Source organism: Cebus imitator, unplaced genomic scaffold (assembly GCF_001604975.1).
Source record: "Cebus imitator isolate Cc_AM_T3 unplaced genomic scaffold, Cebus_imitator-1.0 Scaffold58, whole genome shotgun sequence".
NCBI classification, from domain to species: Eukaryota; Metazoa; Chordata; class Mammalia; order Primates; family Cebidae; genus Cebus; species Cebus imitator.
This window is the reverse complement of record NW_016107373.1, coordinates 1,926,447-1,943,812: the sequence shown is the minus strand read 5'-3', so window position 1 is coordinate 1,943,812 and position 17,366 is coordinate 1,926,447. Positions and strand designations below refer to the sequence as shown.

Sequence of the window (17,366 nt, the reverse complement as noted above, 5' to 3'; positions counted from 1 at the left end):
ACTCTAGTCTCTGTTCAACTTTTACTCAAATAATCCTTGAGCATTAAGTGCCAAGCACTGAGCTAGACCTTGGACATACAACTGTAAATAAGCCACACCCCCTGCCCTCCAGGAATTCATGGTCTCATGGGGCAGAAAGGTATTTAAGCAAGAAATCCCAGTACCATGTGCCAAGACGAGTGACCAAAAAGAAGCACAGAATGAGACGGAGCACTATGCAGGCTGGGACCAGAAAGCAAGAAGGTGACATCTATACTGAACAATGACACAGAGCAAACTGGAGTTAGAAACAAGGAAGAGGGAGTGTGATCTAGGCCGTGGGAACAGCTTGTGAAAAGCCCTGGAAATGATAGAGAATGCCTAGGATTGCAGTGACACTGGTTTACAGAGTGGTGCCAATCAATGCCACTAAACAACAGACTAAATTGCTAAATTCTTTCATGGCTCTGCCCCAGGTCCAGGAAGGGTTCCAAGCATGGGCTCAATCTAGGGCCAAATGGAAACAGGCTGTTCTCCACCAGATAACCCCAAAGCTGCAGCTTGACTAAGGCATCTCAGCCCACCCAACACCCTGTTGCTGGTGTTTATAGCTTCTCTTGCCATTTAGTCAGTCAATCAGCAAGCCCTGTGCTAGACTCCAGAGAAATAAGAGGGTTCCACCTGGCACTCCAGAAGAATGGGGACAATGTCCTCCACATCTCTGAACCCCACCTGGCATTCAGTACACTGCTTTGTACACGATAGTACCACTGGGTCTGCTAAACACTCTAAAAGAAAATAAATTCGGACTGGATGCAGTGGCTCATGCCTGTAATCCCAGCACTTTGGGAGGCCGAGGCAGGTGGATCACCTGAGGTCGGGAGTTCGAGACCAGCCCGACCAACATGAGAAACCCCCCTCTCTACTAAAAATACAAAATTAGCCCGGCATTGTGGCACATGCCTGTAATCCCAGCTACCTGGGAGACTAAGGCAGGAAAATCGCTTGAACCCGGGAGAGGGAGGTTGCGATGACCCGAGATCGTGCCATTGCACTCCAGCTTGGGCAACAAGATCAAAACTCCGTCTCAAAAAAAGTAAAGAAATTCATCTGATGGCATAATTACTATCTTAACGCAAGTCCTCCGCATCCCCAGTCCCTACTACCAAATCCTCTCCTGCTGCATATCAGGGCACTCCTTCCCCATCCTTAGGCTCTGCCGCTTGCAATTACCAAGGATCTTAGCACAAAGAGAAGTATGGCTTCGTGGATAAAAGTAGAAGTCTCGAAATCAGAATAATCTGGATGGAATCCTCTTATCAGCTTTATGATAGTGGGCAAGTCGCTCAACCTGCAGCACGCTTCATTTTCTTCATCTGTAAAACGAAAATAGCAGCTCTTTCACTGGGGTTCGTTAAATGAATGTAACTGGACTGAGTTGAGAATAGTAAATGAGACCGTCTACGTAAGGAGATGATCATGTCTCTTGCGATATAAAGTGCACTCAGCTGTAGTAGAATGATGTAGATGGTGATGAGGAGGATGTTGGTGATAATAGAAAGAGGTCAGTTGTCAGTCTTCCAAGTCACTAGTTGTAGTCAACAGCAACCCCGGCCAGCCTAGGCAGCTTCTTCCAGAAGCAGGCCCTGAATAGGACGTGTGTAAGAGATCCGCTGTCCCTGGAGACTCGACCCACTCCCAGCCCTCCGCGGAGAGCGCCAGCCTGCGTCACTTGTCCGACCTGCCCTCCACCCGGGCGGACCCACACATGGTGGGAACGTGAGGGGGCGGAGCCTGTTCCGGCGCCTCTGGGCCAATCGCCGGGCGGGAGGCACTCAGCCAATGGTAGAGGGGCTCCAGAAGCTCTGAGGGCGGGGCATAGAGGGGAGCTGCGGCGTCATAGGTCACTGGGCGGGCTGTGGGCGGGGTCCGCGGCGCCTACCGGGGCGGAGCGGGGGTGGCCGGAGCAGTCTGGACAGTCATGGCGGCGACTGCGGCGACGGCGGCAGCTGCGGCCCCTGCGCCAGCGCCCAGCACGGACGGCGCCTCTTCCGTGCACTGGTTCCGCAAAGGGCTGCGGCTCCACGACAACCCGGCGCTGCTGGCAGCCGTGCGCGGGGCGCGCTGCGTGCGCTGCGTTTACATCCTCGACCCGTGGTTCGCGGCCTCCTCCTCAGTCGGGATCAACCGATGGAGGTGAGGGGACCCGGGGCGGGGTGGCGGGGACGCAGCCAGGACCCTGGGATGACCGGCGAATAGCACGATCCCCCCCAACCCCTCCACGGCCAGAAGGCCAGAGGAAAGAAGCCGAGACTGGGGAAGTAATTCGTTATGGTCCTAACGCGCCGGTGGTCAGGGCTCAGCCGCTGACAAAGCTCGTTCGCACTGTTACCCCTCTGAGCCTCACAACTGCATGCGGAACGGAGATCATGATCCCCGTTGTACAGATGAAACCCTTGAGCCCTGGAGACCCAAAGTCGACCCACCCAAAGACTTGCACCCAGTTGAGTGGCAGAACAGGGTCTCCTGGTCTAGAGCTCTTAAGGTCTACTTAGGGAGGGGCGGAAGGGATATACTGTAGTGTGAAGGCGGGACGGGTTTCTGCTCATTCTTCAAGTAAAGAGCCCATTGCTGGGCTGGGGAGGTCACTCCTAAGCCTCCGGCTTGTTTGAATCCGCCCTACCGCCCATCCTGGCTTCCTTGCACGCAGACCGTCCTGCCTCTAGCGGTGTCAAGAGACCCTGGCGTAGCATTAAATAAGGCCTTCTCCCCTGTATTGTAAAGAAAGAAGCCCGAGGCATCTTCACGTGGAGTCACTTTGTGTTCAAAGCTCCGGAGAATCCAGGGGGATTCTCCAAAATGGGTTAAGCCTTCCTCTGGAGCTTTGACCTTGATAGAAAAATTTTAAAGGATCTAAAGTGTCACCCTTCATCCTCTTGTCATGATTTTAAAGGACAGTGGAGCCATTAGCGGTGAGACTTTAAGATTAGGGAGCAGGAAAGCTGTGATATCAAGGGCCCCTCTGATAACCCCCAGGAGTTGGAGTCGACATGATCATGGAAAAAGATGAACAGGTCCTTAGTGTATTTTCTCTGTGAATAGTATTCAGACTGAGGAGTTTTGAGACATCATGTACCCGTCGCTCTTCAGAACACCTAGCGGCAGTTGCTGGGTTTGTTTGCATTGTTAGGGGAATGTTTGCTTGTAGCCTTGCTGCATCTATGGACAGGGTTATTTCCAGGATAACGTGGCTCTTGGCACACAATTCTTTTCTCTCTAAGGTGTGTGCCCTGCTAAGAGTGTGAGTGCTCCTAGCAGTGGGTCTATTCAGTGTCCCCTCCTGCCCAATTTATATAGAGGGAACAACTAAAGATAGTCCTGCGGAGAGCCTGCCCACACTTTTCAGGCTGCCTTGTTGCTCTGTCTCTGCTCCAGTTTCTACAGATAGGAGGTTGGGTTTGACAAGCATCATCAAATGACCATCCCTAGGAGGTTGGGTTTGACAAGCATCATCAAATGACCATCCCTAATGTGGACACTAAGCCAAGCCTCAGACTTTGCCCTGTACCAGTCAGAGCCAAGCAAATGGAATCCGACTACCTCTGTTACATTGTCATAGACTTTTATTGGGTTTTGCATTAAAACATTGCATAGTACTGCCTCCTCTTTTTTGATAGCGGAGCTTAAAAATCAACAATAAAATTCCTGTTGATTAAACTCCAGTTGGCTAGGAACCAGGTGTTTATAGATTTTTGTGGGTCACCGTTTTGTGATCCTGCTATCAGTTTAGTGAAGGAGAAAAGGAATGTGGCTCAGATGCCTGAGTCAAATCCTGAAGTCAGAAGCTGTGTAGGAATGCAGATATTAATTGATTACTTAATGAGTGCCTAATATCTGCCAGGTACTGCTCTAGATGTTGCTAGGGATACAGCAGGGAACAAGCAGATGTGTCTGTGCTCCCAAAACGCCTGGAGCCTACATTTTATTGAAGGAAGACCAGCAAACAACCATAATTTAGTAAAACAAAGTACCATGAAAAACTAAGATAAGGGGACAGGCTAGAGTCAAGATTCTCAATCTTGGCTGCTCTGCATTGGAATCAACAGAAGGATCTTTAAAAGATTCCTGGGCCCCTTTCCCCCCATTTTTTTTTTTTGAGATGGAGTTTTGTTCTCGTCCATGCTGGAGTGCAGCAGTCTGGGCCCACTGCAACCTCTGCCTCCGAGGTTCAAGTGATTCTGCTGCCTCAGCCTCCCAATTAGCCAGGATTACAGGTGCCCGCCACCATGCCTGGCTATTTTTTTTGTTTTTTTTTTTTTTAGTATTTTTAGTGGAGACAGGGTTTCATCATGTTGGCCAGGCTGGTCTCAAACTCCTGACCTCAAGTGATCCGCCCACCTCAGTCTCCCAAAGTGCTGGGATTACAGGGCATGAGCCAGCGTGCCCAGCCCCTTTCCCCCAGTTCTGTTTGAATTGTTCTGGGTTATGGCCTGGGCATTAAGGTTTTGGGTTTTTCTGTTTGTTTTGTTTTTTTTGAGACGGGCGCTGCTCAGGTGACAACACAAGCTGAAATGCAGTGGCATGATGATAGCTCTCTGTAGCCTCCGCCTCCCAGACTCCAGCGATCCTCCTTCCTCAGTCTCCTAAGTAGCTGGGACTCCAGGCATGCACCACCATGGCTGGCTAATTTTTGTATTTTTTGTAGAGATGGGGTTTCACTATGTCTCCAGGCTGGTCTCGAACTCATGGGCTCAAGCAGCCACCCGCCTCAGCTTCCCAAAGTGCTATGATTGCAGGCATGAGCCACTGGGGCCCAGCCTTGGCCATTAAGATTTTTAAAGCTCTTATTGCAGCAAACTTGAGAAACAGTGGACTAGAGAACCTCTAGTTCAGTTTATTAGAACCTGAGCCAGGCAACCTAGGAAGGGTGTTGCAGTGCATTGGCAGGAAGTCTATGTTGGCCTTCAGAAGAAAGAGGTGAAGTAACACAAACAGATTGAATATGATAACTGCTCTTGGGCCTGGAAACATACACCCCCACCACCTCCACCATTCTGCTTGCTTCCTGGATCAATTGACGGCAGAGCTGCATTCTCTTTAGTGCACAAAGTTGGGCACAGAGGGGAGGGCTGGAGCCAGCCGTATATTGACATGACTGTCGTGTGTAATCGTCCCATGGCTGTTTCTGGATTCCGAGAGAATTGTGCTGCAGCATGACATCCTAGCTCTGCAGCTGTTTAAGTTGCCTCTGAGAAGCCTCCCTAGGAAGGCACCATCTGCAAGGAGGGGAGGCCCCAAAATCTGTGACTCTATTACTCTCCTGCTCCTCCTACTCTGACTCCCACACAGTGTTCTTCTGCAGATGCAATCAGATTAAAATAACCATGAATGGCACTAAGAGTAAAAAAGGACTGAAAAATGCAACGAAGAAATACACATATTGATTAGCAAGAAGAAGGCTAGCAAACTCCTTGCCTTGGTGGTGGTGGGAAGTTTATGGGCTAATTGTAGCTATATGAGCCTCAGGATTTTTTTTTCCAAGTGCTACTTGAAAAAGCCCTTTCACATTTTCCCCAGCCTCACCTCCCCCAGATTTGCTACATCTGGAAGGAGGTACTGCAGCACAAACATAAACAAGAGGAAGATGTGAGCAGCTTCTAGATTTTAAAATGGCCTCTGTGGTTTTTTATTACCTTTCTCTCCTTACTGCAACTTGGGTAGGTGTTAGAAACAATTCCCCTTCCACTTTATTTAAGTCATCTTGTTCCTGGCTCTGTGCTGCACCTCTTTCAGGAGCTTCTGGGACAGAGGGAATTTGTAGAAATAAAAAATGTTCCCTCTCAGCCCATTTCTCTCAGAATTGGTAAATGAGGTAAACTGGGAACTTCCCAGGATGCCCCAGGAGAACAAGTGTGCCTGTCTTCCTAGATGCTGAGAGCTGAACCCTGCTGGACTGGGAAGCGGGTTGAGAACTATGGTCTACTGGCTGGGAAGTAGGCACTTCTCTGAGCTATTCGTGTTGGTACCTGAGAGAGGCACTTTACCCTTCTGCTGCCAAGGAAATGTTTCCGTTTGCCCAAAGGGGCTAAAAACATTCTTTATCTTTCTCTTTGAAATTAGGAAAGAATAGATATATTTTTAAAATAATAAGTATTTAATATTTAAGTATTTCTGTCAGTCAGACACTTAGAAATAAATCCCTGCCATAGATTATGAGCTTAGGTTGTCCTTTTCCATGGGGCTTAAGCTCTCTTAATTAGGAAAAATTAATTTCTATTAATATCCTTCCTATGTAGCCAATCTGTGCCAGCCAGTGGTATCATCTTTATTGTTAGATAACCCTGGCTTGAAGCAGAGGAATTTGGTCAAGGACAGTCTGGACCCAAAAGAATTCACTATTATCCTCCCTCCCCCATTAACAACAAATAAATAAAATATTCCTCAACACAGGGTTGTCCATCTCTAGAGAAGGCCTTCCTAAATATGAGTAATTCATCAAAGATCTGATTGTTTTATTCTAAAAGGCTAGCCTCATAGAGTTCCTAAATTGTAGTGTCCTCTCTATTTTTGGAAATCCCAGTCTGGTTTTCTCCCATTCTGCCCGCCTCTGGCTCCAGAGCGCTTACGTAATAATGTAATTCAGTTGCACATGTTGTCTAATCCAAAGGGTGAGCTTTGCTCTCCCAGGACCATGTGCTCTGAATTTTGGCCATGTGAGCTCAGCTAGGAGCTGCCAAGGGTGAAGTGCCAGCCCCAGCACCACCACCTCCAATGCCCAGGCCAGTTTCCTTCAGGGTCCCCTCATTGGAGTAAAGAGGAGGGTTCTAAGGAACCACAGAAGCCCCAAGGTTCTCTCTGGTGAAATAATGCATGTACCTGCCCAGTGAGCCTTTGCCCAGTCACTGCACTGCTCCAAATGTGATACAAAGCTGTCACCTGGCAGGCCTCAAAGGTGGTACCCTGGTGGTGGCTTTCCATTCCCTGCATTCTCTGGCTGCCTGGAGTCTGGGGATACTGGGGACCCTCCCCACCTTTCCACCTATTGCATCCCGTATGGTTACTGTTCTGAGCCCCCCCTTCCAGAGGGAAGTTGGAAGAAGCAGAGCATTTCTAGCAGCGTAGTGGAGATAGAAATATTTCTTTCCCAAGAGAAAAAGTTTAGTAGAAACAAATTAGAAGCAAAGAAAGGCAACTTGTAAACAGAGGCTAGAAGTAAAGTTTTCTAGAGCAGTGCTTGTGAAACTTTAATGTGCAAATGAATCACCAGGGAATCTTGCTAAAATACAGATTCTAATTTTGGAGGTCTGGGTTAGAGCCTGAGATTCTGCATTTCAACCAACTCCTGGGTGTTTCACAGCCAATGCTGCTGATTGTCAGACCACACTCAGAGGAGGAAGGATCTGGCAGCAGAGGTGTTGTTGGCCTTTGAGTTGGCATGTGGTGCTCCCTCATGGCTGAGCCTAGGGCAGCACAGCCTCGGTGTTCTGTTGAGAGGCAGTGGCTGGCTGAAAACGAACATGTTAAGCCTGACAGATTGCCTGGGTTTGAATTCTGGCCACTTATTAGGCGTATGATGTTGGGCAAGTTCCTAATCTCTGTATGCCTCAGTTGCTTCATCTGCAAAATGGGAATGATAATAGTACCTACTGGATTGGGCAGTTTGAGAATAAATGAGGTAATATATGTGAAACAAGTAGAATAGTGCCTGTCATTGTAAATGTTTATTAAATGTTAATCATTGCCATTGTTATCATTATTTTTATTTAGTTGCTGGGTTCAGCAACTAAATAAAAGGCAGGCCTTCTATCTTCCTCTCTTCTCTGCTTCTTGCTATAAACATCTCTTGCGAAAGAAGAAAAGGGCTCTCATAGGATTAGCTGTGCTTTAGAGATGCTGCAAGGAATCTCTCCTTTTAGTAAATGAGATCTAAAAATAAAGTTCTATAGAAGGCAGATTGCTACATGTTCTGGAACCCAGATTTCATGTGCATTTCAACCTTATTTATAGCTTCAAATCAAAGTCCTATGCAGCCTGGTGGACTGTGAGGGAAAAGGCCCCCGAAGTGCATGGCAAGGGCATGGAGCTGCCGATGGAGGAACCTGTGTCCTGGAATTTAAATCACCGCCCCTATTTCTAGACATTCTACCTGGCAGGGTCCAGGTTTCAGGTGGCCTGAGAACATTTGCATGGATTTCCCTTCCTTTCCTTCTAGAAGAGTGGTGAGGCTTGGGGGAGGCCAACACAAATGATGCACTTGCAGCTCCCTGTTCCTTTTTTGAAGGTGTCAGTTTTTCAAAACCAGAAATTCACAGAGGTGGAGCTTTTGGTTTGCATAAAGTGGCATTCAACCTATTAGTCTTCCATCCCAACCCCTCAGAGAGTCTTCTGCATGCTCTTTTGCAAACATGATGCTTTGAGCCGAGCCCAGAGCTCACCCATGCTAGAATGTGGGTCTGTGGCATTGGCTGTGGGAGTGTGTCAAGTTGTGTACGTCAGAGGCAGCAGTGGGGGCTGGTTCTAGTTGGCAGCCTGGGAATAGTCACTGCCTCTGTAAGCCTCCAGTAGTCAGGGAATGTGACTGTGACGTGCTGCAGAGGAGGTACAGGGCTTCATTGTGCTCAAGATAAAATCTAGTCATTCCGATTGTTGACAGAGAAGAAGAATGCTGGGGATGGGTGGAGACCCAAGGGGTAGATAGCAGGTGCCTCAGAGGAGTCTGAAATATGCAGCTGACCTGTGGGTTCCTGAGGAAGAAGATAAGAATGTCAGTGGATTACCTATAGTCATATTGCTGTTAGAGAAAGGGATTCCAAACTCCTGAGGGCCTGCAGAATCTCAGCCCCGGGAGCAGAGTTGGCATGCAACTAGAAATCTTTAGAAATGGGGCACAGAGCCCAGCATGGTGGCTCACCCCTGTAATCTCAGCACTTTGGAAGTCTGCGGTGGGTGGATCATTTGAGGTCAGGAGTTCGAGACCAGCCCAGCCAACATAGTAAAACGCTGTCTCTACCAAAAATATTTTTTAAAAAATTAATTAGGTGTGGTGCACATACCTGTAATCCCAGCTACTCGGGAGGCTGAAGCACGAGAATCACTTGAACCTGGGATGTGGAGGTTGCAGTGAGCCAAGATCACGCCACTGCACTCCAGCCTGGGTGACAGAACGAGACTTGAACTCAAAAAAAAAAAAAAAAAAACAGGCACAGAGAGGAAAATGTGGGTTTCAGAGTGACCACCCTAGGTTCCTGAATCCCAGCTTTGTCACTTAACAGCTATGGTCTTAGGCAAATTAATTCACCTCTCATTGTCTCAGTTCCTGATCTACAAAATAAGGCTGGTACTATTTCCCTTCAAAAATAGTTGAGAGAATGCACTGAAAAAGCATGACAAAACCAAAATCCCATTAATAACCTTGTTTGCCTCTGGGGAGGGAGGGAAGAGAAGACCCTTTTTACTGTGTACTGCTTTGTCACTGGAATTTTGAGCCACATGAATAGTTTATCTGGTTATAATGTTAATATAATTTAAATATAAAACGCCGAAGGCACTCAGCAAATGTTAATTTTCTTTCCCTTACCCCTGGTGATCCAGGTCTCCTGCTGAAGTTCTTGCCTATCTGTAGTCTTCCCCACTCCCACCCCCACAAAATTATGAGGATATCTATTGAGAAGTACCTTCTAAGGCCTTCTCCCTCTTGGGATGAGAACCTGATTACCAGAGCCCGGAGAGGCCTGGAGAGTGAGCCACCTGCCAAACAAAGCTCTGGGGACTGGGGATGCATTGCAGGCTGTGAAGCTGTGGCAGCAGAAATACACATGGCCTAGAGCATGTGTGCAGAAAGGCAAGGAGTCTTCTACCAGAGTAAGTAGGATTTTCCCGCTATGGCAGTCTGGTCCTCTGCTAAGAGGACCTAGTGCTTCCATACCACAGCATTGCACTGGCTTTTCAGACGGTTCCCAAGTGAGTCTCACAACAACCTTGTGCTGGGCAGATACTTAATCCAGCCCCAGAGACTGCGAGGGAGTAGGCGACTTGCCTCTGATCACATAGAAACACCACACTAGGAACAGCTCACATTTATCTCATGATTTCTGTGTGCCAGGCACAGTGCTAAATTTTTTTCACACGTTATTCTATTTTCTTTTCTTAGCAATTTTATGAGATGGGTACTAACATTAGCTTCACATTGCCAGGGAGAAAACAGGCAAAGAGGTTAGGCTATCGCCTAAAGTCACACAGCTAGTAAGTGGCAAGGCCAGGATTTGAAGCAGAACAGCGTTGATCCACTCCTGGGCTGGAACCCGGGCCTCTCTCCAGCCCTAGTGATAATGGGGCTGCCTGTTGGGCATAAACAGTGAACCAGTTCCTCCCTGCTTTGTTAGGAAGGAAAGCCCCTCTTTGTGATGTTCTCATTAACAAGGCCTGTGTGGACTCTGCAGGTTCCTACTTCAGTCTCTGGAAGATTTGGACACAAGTTTAAGGAAACTGAATTCCCGCCTGTTTGTAGTCCGGGGACAGCCAGCCGACGTGTTTCCAAGGCTGTTCAAGGTAAGCATGTAGAGCCCCCAGAGAAGACAGTGAGATTCTGTGTCTGAGGGTTCCCCACAGCCTGAATGAGATGATATTCCGACTGAGAGAATGGAAACATCAGGGCTGGTCTGGCTCTTGCTGCTAGAGAAGTTGGGAGCAAAGGCAGCCAGTTAGCTTGCTCTTGGAATGGAAACTGTGTTAAGGAAAAAAATTCTGTGAAACCAGTGTCTTGCTGGAAAGCTCCCAGTTCAGTCCAGACATAGGATGTGGTAAGTCATTCCACCCCGGATGCCAGTGACCTCCTTCAATGTTTTCTTGGCTGAAGCCAGCAAGATTTATTAGGGTTTCTTCTAAGGCAAGACTGAGAGTGGGGTTTCATGCCTAGCAAGGTGCGTTTCCCATCTTGCTTTGCCCTGCTTATTGGGAAAAGTCAGCCTTTCTGAGGAAGCTTCCTTGTTTCCCATGGGGTAAATGATTGATAGAAATCTTCATTTTGGTGCCACATAGGTTTCTGTTTGCAGTATCAGGGGGCCAGTCCACTTTTCCTTCAAGTCCTTTAAAAAGCATGTTCTAAGGCCCACAAAGAAGCACAGAAACTCATGGACAGAGGGCTCTGGGACAGTCTTCCTTCCTCCTCAGCAGCACACCATGATTTTCATGCCCCTCTCCACCCTAACTCCGAGACAAAAGTCATGTCAGGGCAGACAGCTTAGTAAATACATCATCCTTCAGTTTCCCTCCCCACACCCCCACACATAATTGCGCATACATGCACAAATCACACTGTGCTAGTAATTGCCCACATTCATTGAGGGCTGCATGTGCGTCAAGCGCTTTCCCAGTGCTTGTTTACATCAACTCACTTATTCCTGACAGCAGGCCTGAGAGGTAGCTCCTGCCATCCTGATTTACAGGTGAGGAAACAGTGATTCATTGTGAAGTTAATAAGTGGTGGTCTTGGATTCTCTGACTCGAGAGCTGTGTCCCTACCCACCATACCATATAAATACATTTGCCTCCCTTCTCCCCGTGACATTGCCCTTTCTCTCCCCCAGCAACTCAGAGGCCAACCCAGTTATAGCCCAGAGATATTCAGTCATTTCATGTATTTTGATTGAGCTTTTGCTAGGTACTAGGCCCCATACTAGGTATAAGGGTAATGATGAGTGAGACAGCTTGGTTTCTGCTCTGACAGTTCACACTAATGGGGGAAACAGGCAAGTGATAGGCAGCTTCATTGTCATGTAATACATCCTGCAGTGGAAAAAAGACAAGGTACAGAAGAATTATATTCAAGGAGGAGGTCAAGAAGGCCTCTTGAAGAAAATGTCATTTAATAATGTTGTTATTGTTCACAGGTTACAATGGGTATTCGATCATGTAATCTATATGAACTACTAAGCATGGTATCATATAGGGCTTATCATATAGATAAGTCTTGGCTTATAGCAAGGGCTCAATAAATGTTTAGTGCTATTTATCCTTGAATGAGGGATAACTGCTCCTGCTAAGGACCCACCCCCAGGCAGGACTGGGTCAGGACCAGCCCTGCCTGGGCATAGCCAGGACATTTGCCCCTGTGGTTCAGAACTTTCAGAGACCCTGCCCAGAGGCTTTGGTTAGAATGCGTTTTCTTCTTGCAAGTTGCATGCTCTAGGACTTTCTATGGGTTGTCTGTACAACCATTCACTGGGCCAGCTTGCTAGGAGATCTAGAAATTCCTACCAGAAAGAATTTCCTCCTTTTCAACATGCAGCCCTCTGGTCAGTTTCCTCTGACCTCCAGACTAAGGATCGCTTCCCCCTTCCTGACTCTCTCAGGGCTGGAACCTATTAGCTCTGTTTGCTGTTGGCCTCAGGAGTGTTGCTGTGGAAACAATTAAGACACTTCACATAGCACAACTCTGCCAAGAAAACTAGGCCACAAGTCTGCAGGGCTGTGAGGAGCTCTGGGAAAAGCTTGCTGAGTAGGCGGAAGGCTGTGGTCCTGTCCCACCCATGAGTCAGTGCCTCTCCCTGGGACTGGGGGTCTCCCAGGAGCATTGTATTTAGCCTCCTGCTGCATTCTCCTGCCTCAAGGACACAGCAAGTGCACAAGGCTGCCGGCCTCTCCCCTGACTCCACTGTTGCTGTGCTGTTGGCCTCGCCTCCCTGCCTGCCCTCCTCAGCTTGTTTGCTTTCCACATCAAATCCCCGTTCCTAGTTTGTTCTGCTGCTCTCAGACAAGTCTCTAGACTACCTCTGTTCTCTCCCAGGAAGGAGCTAAGAGTCCAGCTTCCCCCTTCTCCCCAAACACAGTGTTGAACATAACAGATCCTCTCCCCACAGGAATGGGGAGTGACCCGCTTGACCTTCGAATATGACTCTGAACCCTTTGGGAAAGAACGGGATGCAGCCATCATGAAGATGGCCAAAGAGGCTGGTGTGGAAGTGGTGACTGAGAACTCTCATACCCTCTATGACCTGGACAGGTAAGAGATAGGGCCCAGGAGTCAGGTTACCAATTGTGAGAATTCGTGATTTGGGCCCCTGCTGAGCAGAACTCAGGGAGGTTCTGCAATAGGGCCACCTGACCCAGGAGGCATGGCATCTTCTAGAAGCTGGAGGAGACTAGGTCAGAGTCAGGGCCTGTAGAACAGGTCACAAAGAGCTTTACTCGATTTGGGTGGCAGAGAGGCTTGTTAGACCCAAGGCATGGAAGTAATGAGGATCCACACTCAGGACCTTCACAGATCTGCTCCTAGTATGCCTGAGTCCCACCTGTGCCTCATACTCCCACTTCCATCCTGCTGGACGGCTGCCCTTTGACCTCAGTGGACCCTGTCTGTTACCCCCTCCAACAGACCTCTGTTCACAAAAGTCCAGTTGTTGTACCTAAGATGAGTTCCTAGGCTGGGCATAGTGGCTCATGCCTGGAATCCCAGCACTTTGAGAAGCCAAAGCAAGAGGACCACATATGTCCAGGAGTTCAAGATAAGCCTGGGCAACATAGTGAAACCCCCGTCTCTACAAAAAATAAAGAAATATGTTAGCCAGGCATGGTAGCACATGCCTGTAGTCCCAGTTACTCAGGAGGCTCATGTGGGAGGATCGCTTGAGCCCAGGGGGTTGAGGCTGCCATGAGCTGTGACATGCCACATCACTTCAGCCTAAGTGACAGAGCAAGACCCTGTGTCAAAAAAAAAAAAAAAGATGAGTTTCCCGGTTCTGTGATTATCTGGGTTTTCAGGCCATGTTGCTTGGTGGTGGGGGGGGGCTCTAGAGATCCCTGCAGGGAGCTGCTAACTACAGAGGAACCTCTTCCCCTGGTGACAGCCTCTGCGCTTTCAGAGATTCTAGGAGGAATTCCTCTCCTCCCCTTCCCTGCCAAAGCTGTCACCCTCCTGCTGCTGCTGCTGCTGCTGTTGCTGCTGCTTCCAAGCCAGCAGCCGCAACCGCTCCCCACCGCCACTCCCCAACCCAGTGCTGACTGCCAAGAAGCCAGGTCACACAGCTGTGCACGTGAGCCAGGCCCTCAGGAGGAGAGGCTGGGTGTGGAGATCCTCCTCCTGCTGCGTGCCAGAGGAGGGGGAGGCACAGCAGAGGCAGCAGCCGACCTTATATCTCCACTAACATGGGGAGGGCGAGGCAGAACAAACCGAGAAATGAACTCACCCAGCCAGATGGGCCTTGCGTAAGCTACTTCTTGGCCAACAAGAGCCTGGGGAATGTGGCTCCATAGCATCCCAATTCATCCTTATATAAAACAGCCTCTGTTCTCTTCTTCACCCCCTAATCATCTTTCCTTCTTGCATAAGTGCAGTTATATTTCCCCTGCTCTTGAAAAATACGTTGTAAACTACAAGACACTCTTTAAGTATTAGTTGTGGCTGTGGACTCTATGTTCTAACAAATGGAGGCTAAGAAGGGGATGATTGCCCAAAAAAGGGAACATGTCTGCTATTCCTTATGGTGTTAGAGTGAAAGAAAAAAAAAAAAAAAGATGTCTTTAGCTCTTATCAAAGGACTTCCTCCAGGGCTTATGTAGGAGTAGTGGCCTGTGGGAATTCCCATAGCTTGGACAGATAGGCCAAGTACCAAGCAGGCTAGTAGGGTTTTTTCTGTGATTAAAGAGATGTGATCAGTCCTGTCTTTTCTTTAGGCAGCTCTGCATCAACACCAGGGAGCCTGGAATTGAGTCCAAGCTCTGGCCGTGCCTTGCCCCATTACCTGAGGCACCTGCTCCAGCTTTCTGGGCTTTATTTTCCCTCTCGGTAAAATGGAGATCCAGCCTCCCTTGCCCCCTCCTTTCCATTCAGGCATGGGACCTGTGAGTGGATGAGAAAAGCCACCCTCAAAGCCTTCAGTGTCTGGGCTCCTTTTTGGGTCGACAGGAACCCAAATCAGAGGGCCTTGTGGGTAACACTAGCTGTGCTTTGGGCTCCCTAGGATCATTGAGCTGAATGGGCAGAAGCCACCCCTTACATACAAGCGCTTTCAGGCCATCATCAGCCGCATGGAGCTGCCCAAGAAGCCGGTGGGCTCGGTGACCAGCCAGCAGATGGAGAGCTGCAGGGCCGAGATCCAGGAGAACCACGATGAGACGTACGGCGTGCCCTCCCTGGAGGAGCTAGGTGCGTACTTCCTGCCCAGAGCTGCTTGTGCTGGTGCTTCTTTTTGTATAAATAAATTCTTTGTCAAAGTAATGCATGTTATTATAGAAAGGTTAGAAAGCACAGGAAAACAGGGATGGAAATGGCAGTCACTATTACTCCACCACCCAGAGGTAACCACCATTAATTTTAAACTGTCCTTCCAGTATTTGTTCTGTTCATACTCATACATGTAATCTTCTGTTTCTGGTTCTAGATTGTGCCTCTTTTTGTACTTTCCTCTCACAGACAATATAGGTACTGACTGGCACTGGTGTCTGTGGGCTTCTCAGTAACAGGATAACTAGTATTGCTTCTGTTGAAAGCGGGGAGTCTGTCAGCCTCTTGGATTACTAACTACACTCTTTCAGCCCTCCCTCTTTCTTTTTTTTTTTTTCTTTTTGAGACGGAGTCTTGCTCTGTTGCCCAGGCTGGAATGCAGTGGTGCAGTCTTGGCTCACTGCAACCTCCGCCTCCTGGGTTCAAGCAATTCTCCTGCCTCAGCCTCCCAAGTAGCTGGGATTACAGGTGCCCGCCACCGCACCCAACTAATATTTGTGTTTTTAGTAGAGACGGGGTTTCACCATGTTGGCCAGGCTGGTTTTGAACTCGTGACTTCAAGTGATCCACCCACCTCAGCCTCCCAAAGTGCTGAGATTACAGACATAAGCCACCGCACCCAGCCACCCCTCCCATCTTTTGATCTAAACAAAGCTATTAGCCTTTTTCACCTGAAAACCACAGTTGTTACCATTTAATCTGAAAAGGCAGGAGGTCCTGGATTGTTCTCACCTGCTTGGAGTGAAGAGGGGCTGACATGGGGCAGGCAGGGAAAAGCAGAAAAAACAGTGACTGTGGGAAGAGAACTAAGTTGACCTAGAAAAAGCTAAAACTTTAAGGATTATCTCATCCCCAGCAGCACCAAGATCCTATGCTTCATTTCTCATAAAGCTCAAATAACAAATCAGTGCGTCAAGACTTGCCAGGCTATCCCTGAAATGGTCTAACCTCCTGTCTGTGACTCTTCCCTCTCTTCAGGATTCCCCACTGAAGGACTTGGTCCAGCTGTCTGGCAGGGAGGAGAGACAGAAGCTCTGGCCCGCCTTGATAAGCACTTGGAACGGAAGGTATGGGCCATTTCTGAGACACAGAGCTGCAGATACGGATATCCACACAGTGGGGGATACAGGCCATGTTCATGTCCTTTAGTGCCTCTTGGCTCACACTGGTTGGAAAATGAAAAATCCTCCACTCCTCCTGATGGCCATTAACAATAGCAACACTAATAGCAGCTACCATTTAGTGAGTACTTACCATGTGCTCGTCACTAGGCTCAGCATTTCTGGGTTAAGCACCGCTGGCATTTCTTTTAATCTTTCCAACAGCCCTACAAGGTAGGTATTAAGCTGTTCATTCTACAGATTGCAAAATTGAGGCTTAGAGAGATTAAGTAACTTGCCTGAGGTCACAGAGTTAGTAATTCCAGGTTGGGTATCCCTTATCCAAATAAAGTGCTTGGGACCAAAAGTGTTTCAGATTTTAGATTCTTGAATTAGGGATGCTCACCTTATACTACAGTAAAACCTTGTTCTGTGTCATTCTAAAGCTATGCTGGATTGCTTGTCTTTCATCTGTGGGCAGGCTCACCCTTCTAAGAGGATATCTGGTCAGCAGTCTATAAGATTATTTTGTGTTGATGTGTCTCCGCACCTTTTGCTGGGACTCTTTCAGCATGTTGATTTCCATTTGCTTGGACACAGAGCAGATGGCCCAGCTCCCAGTGCAGTGGGAATTGGGAAGGAAAGAAGCCCAGGCCTACAGTATCACATGGCCCTCACCCCCCTGCAGCTAGAGGAGCAGAGAAGGTTCTCATATCTGAGAACAGTCCTCTCCTAGTTCCCTGCCCCCTGCAGCTAGTTTATAAAATGACAGCTTTTTTTTTTTTTCTTTTTGAGACTGAGTTTCACTCTTGTTGCTGGAGTGCAATGGCACGATCTTGGCTCACTGCAACCTCCGCCTCCCAGGTTCAAGCGATTCTCCTGCCTCAGCATCCCAAGTAGCTGGGATTAACAGGAATGCGCCACCACGCCCAGCTAATTTTGTATCTTTAGTAGAGACATGGTTTCTCCATGTTGATCAGGCTGGTCTCGAACTCCCAACCTCAGCCCGCCTTGGCATCCCAAAGTGCTGGGATTACAAGCATGAGCCACGACGCCCAGCCAATCAT

At 48.4% G+C, this 17,366-nt stretch overlaps 1 protein-coding gene across 1 annotated transcript in view; it reads left to right on the top strand.

Annotated features, from left to right (window-relative positions):
• The first annotated feature begins 1,875 nt into the window (after positions 1-1,875).
• Positions 1,876-17,366, top strand: part of CRY2 (cryptochrome circadian regulator 2) — a 35,458-nt gene continuing 19,967 nt past the window's right edge. The window contains exons 1-5 of the mRNA XM_017529367.2: positions 1,876-2,175; positions 10,419-10,527; positions 12,837-12,979; positions 14,937-15,121; positions 16,178-16,266. Coding sequence (XP_017384856.1) covers positions 1,961-2,175; positions 10,419-10,527; positions 12,837-12,979; positions 14,937-15,121; positions 16,178-16,266 — 741 coding nt within the window. The 5' untranslated portion in view covers positions 1,876-1,960. The remainder of the gene's footprint in view (positions 2,176-10,418; positions 10,528-12,836; positions 12,980-14,936; positions 15,122-16,177; positions 16,267-17,366) is intronic.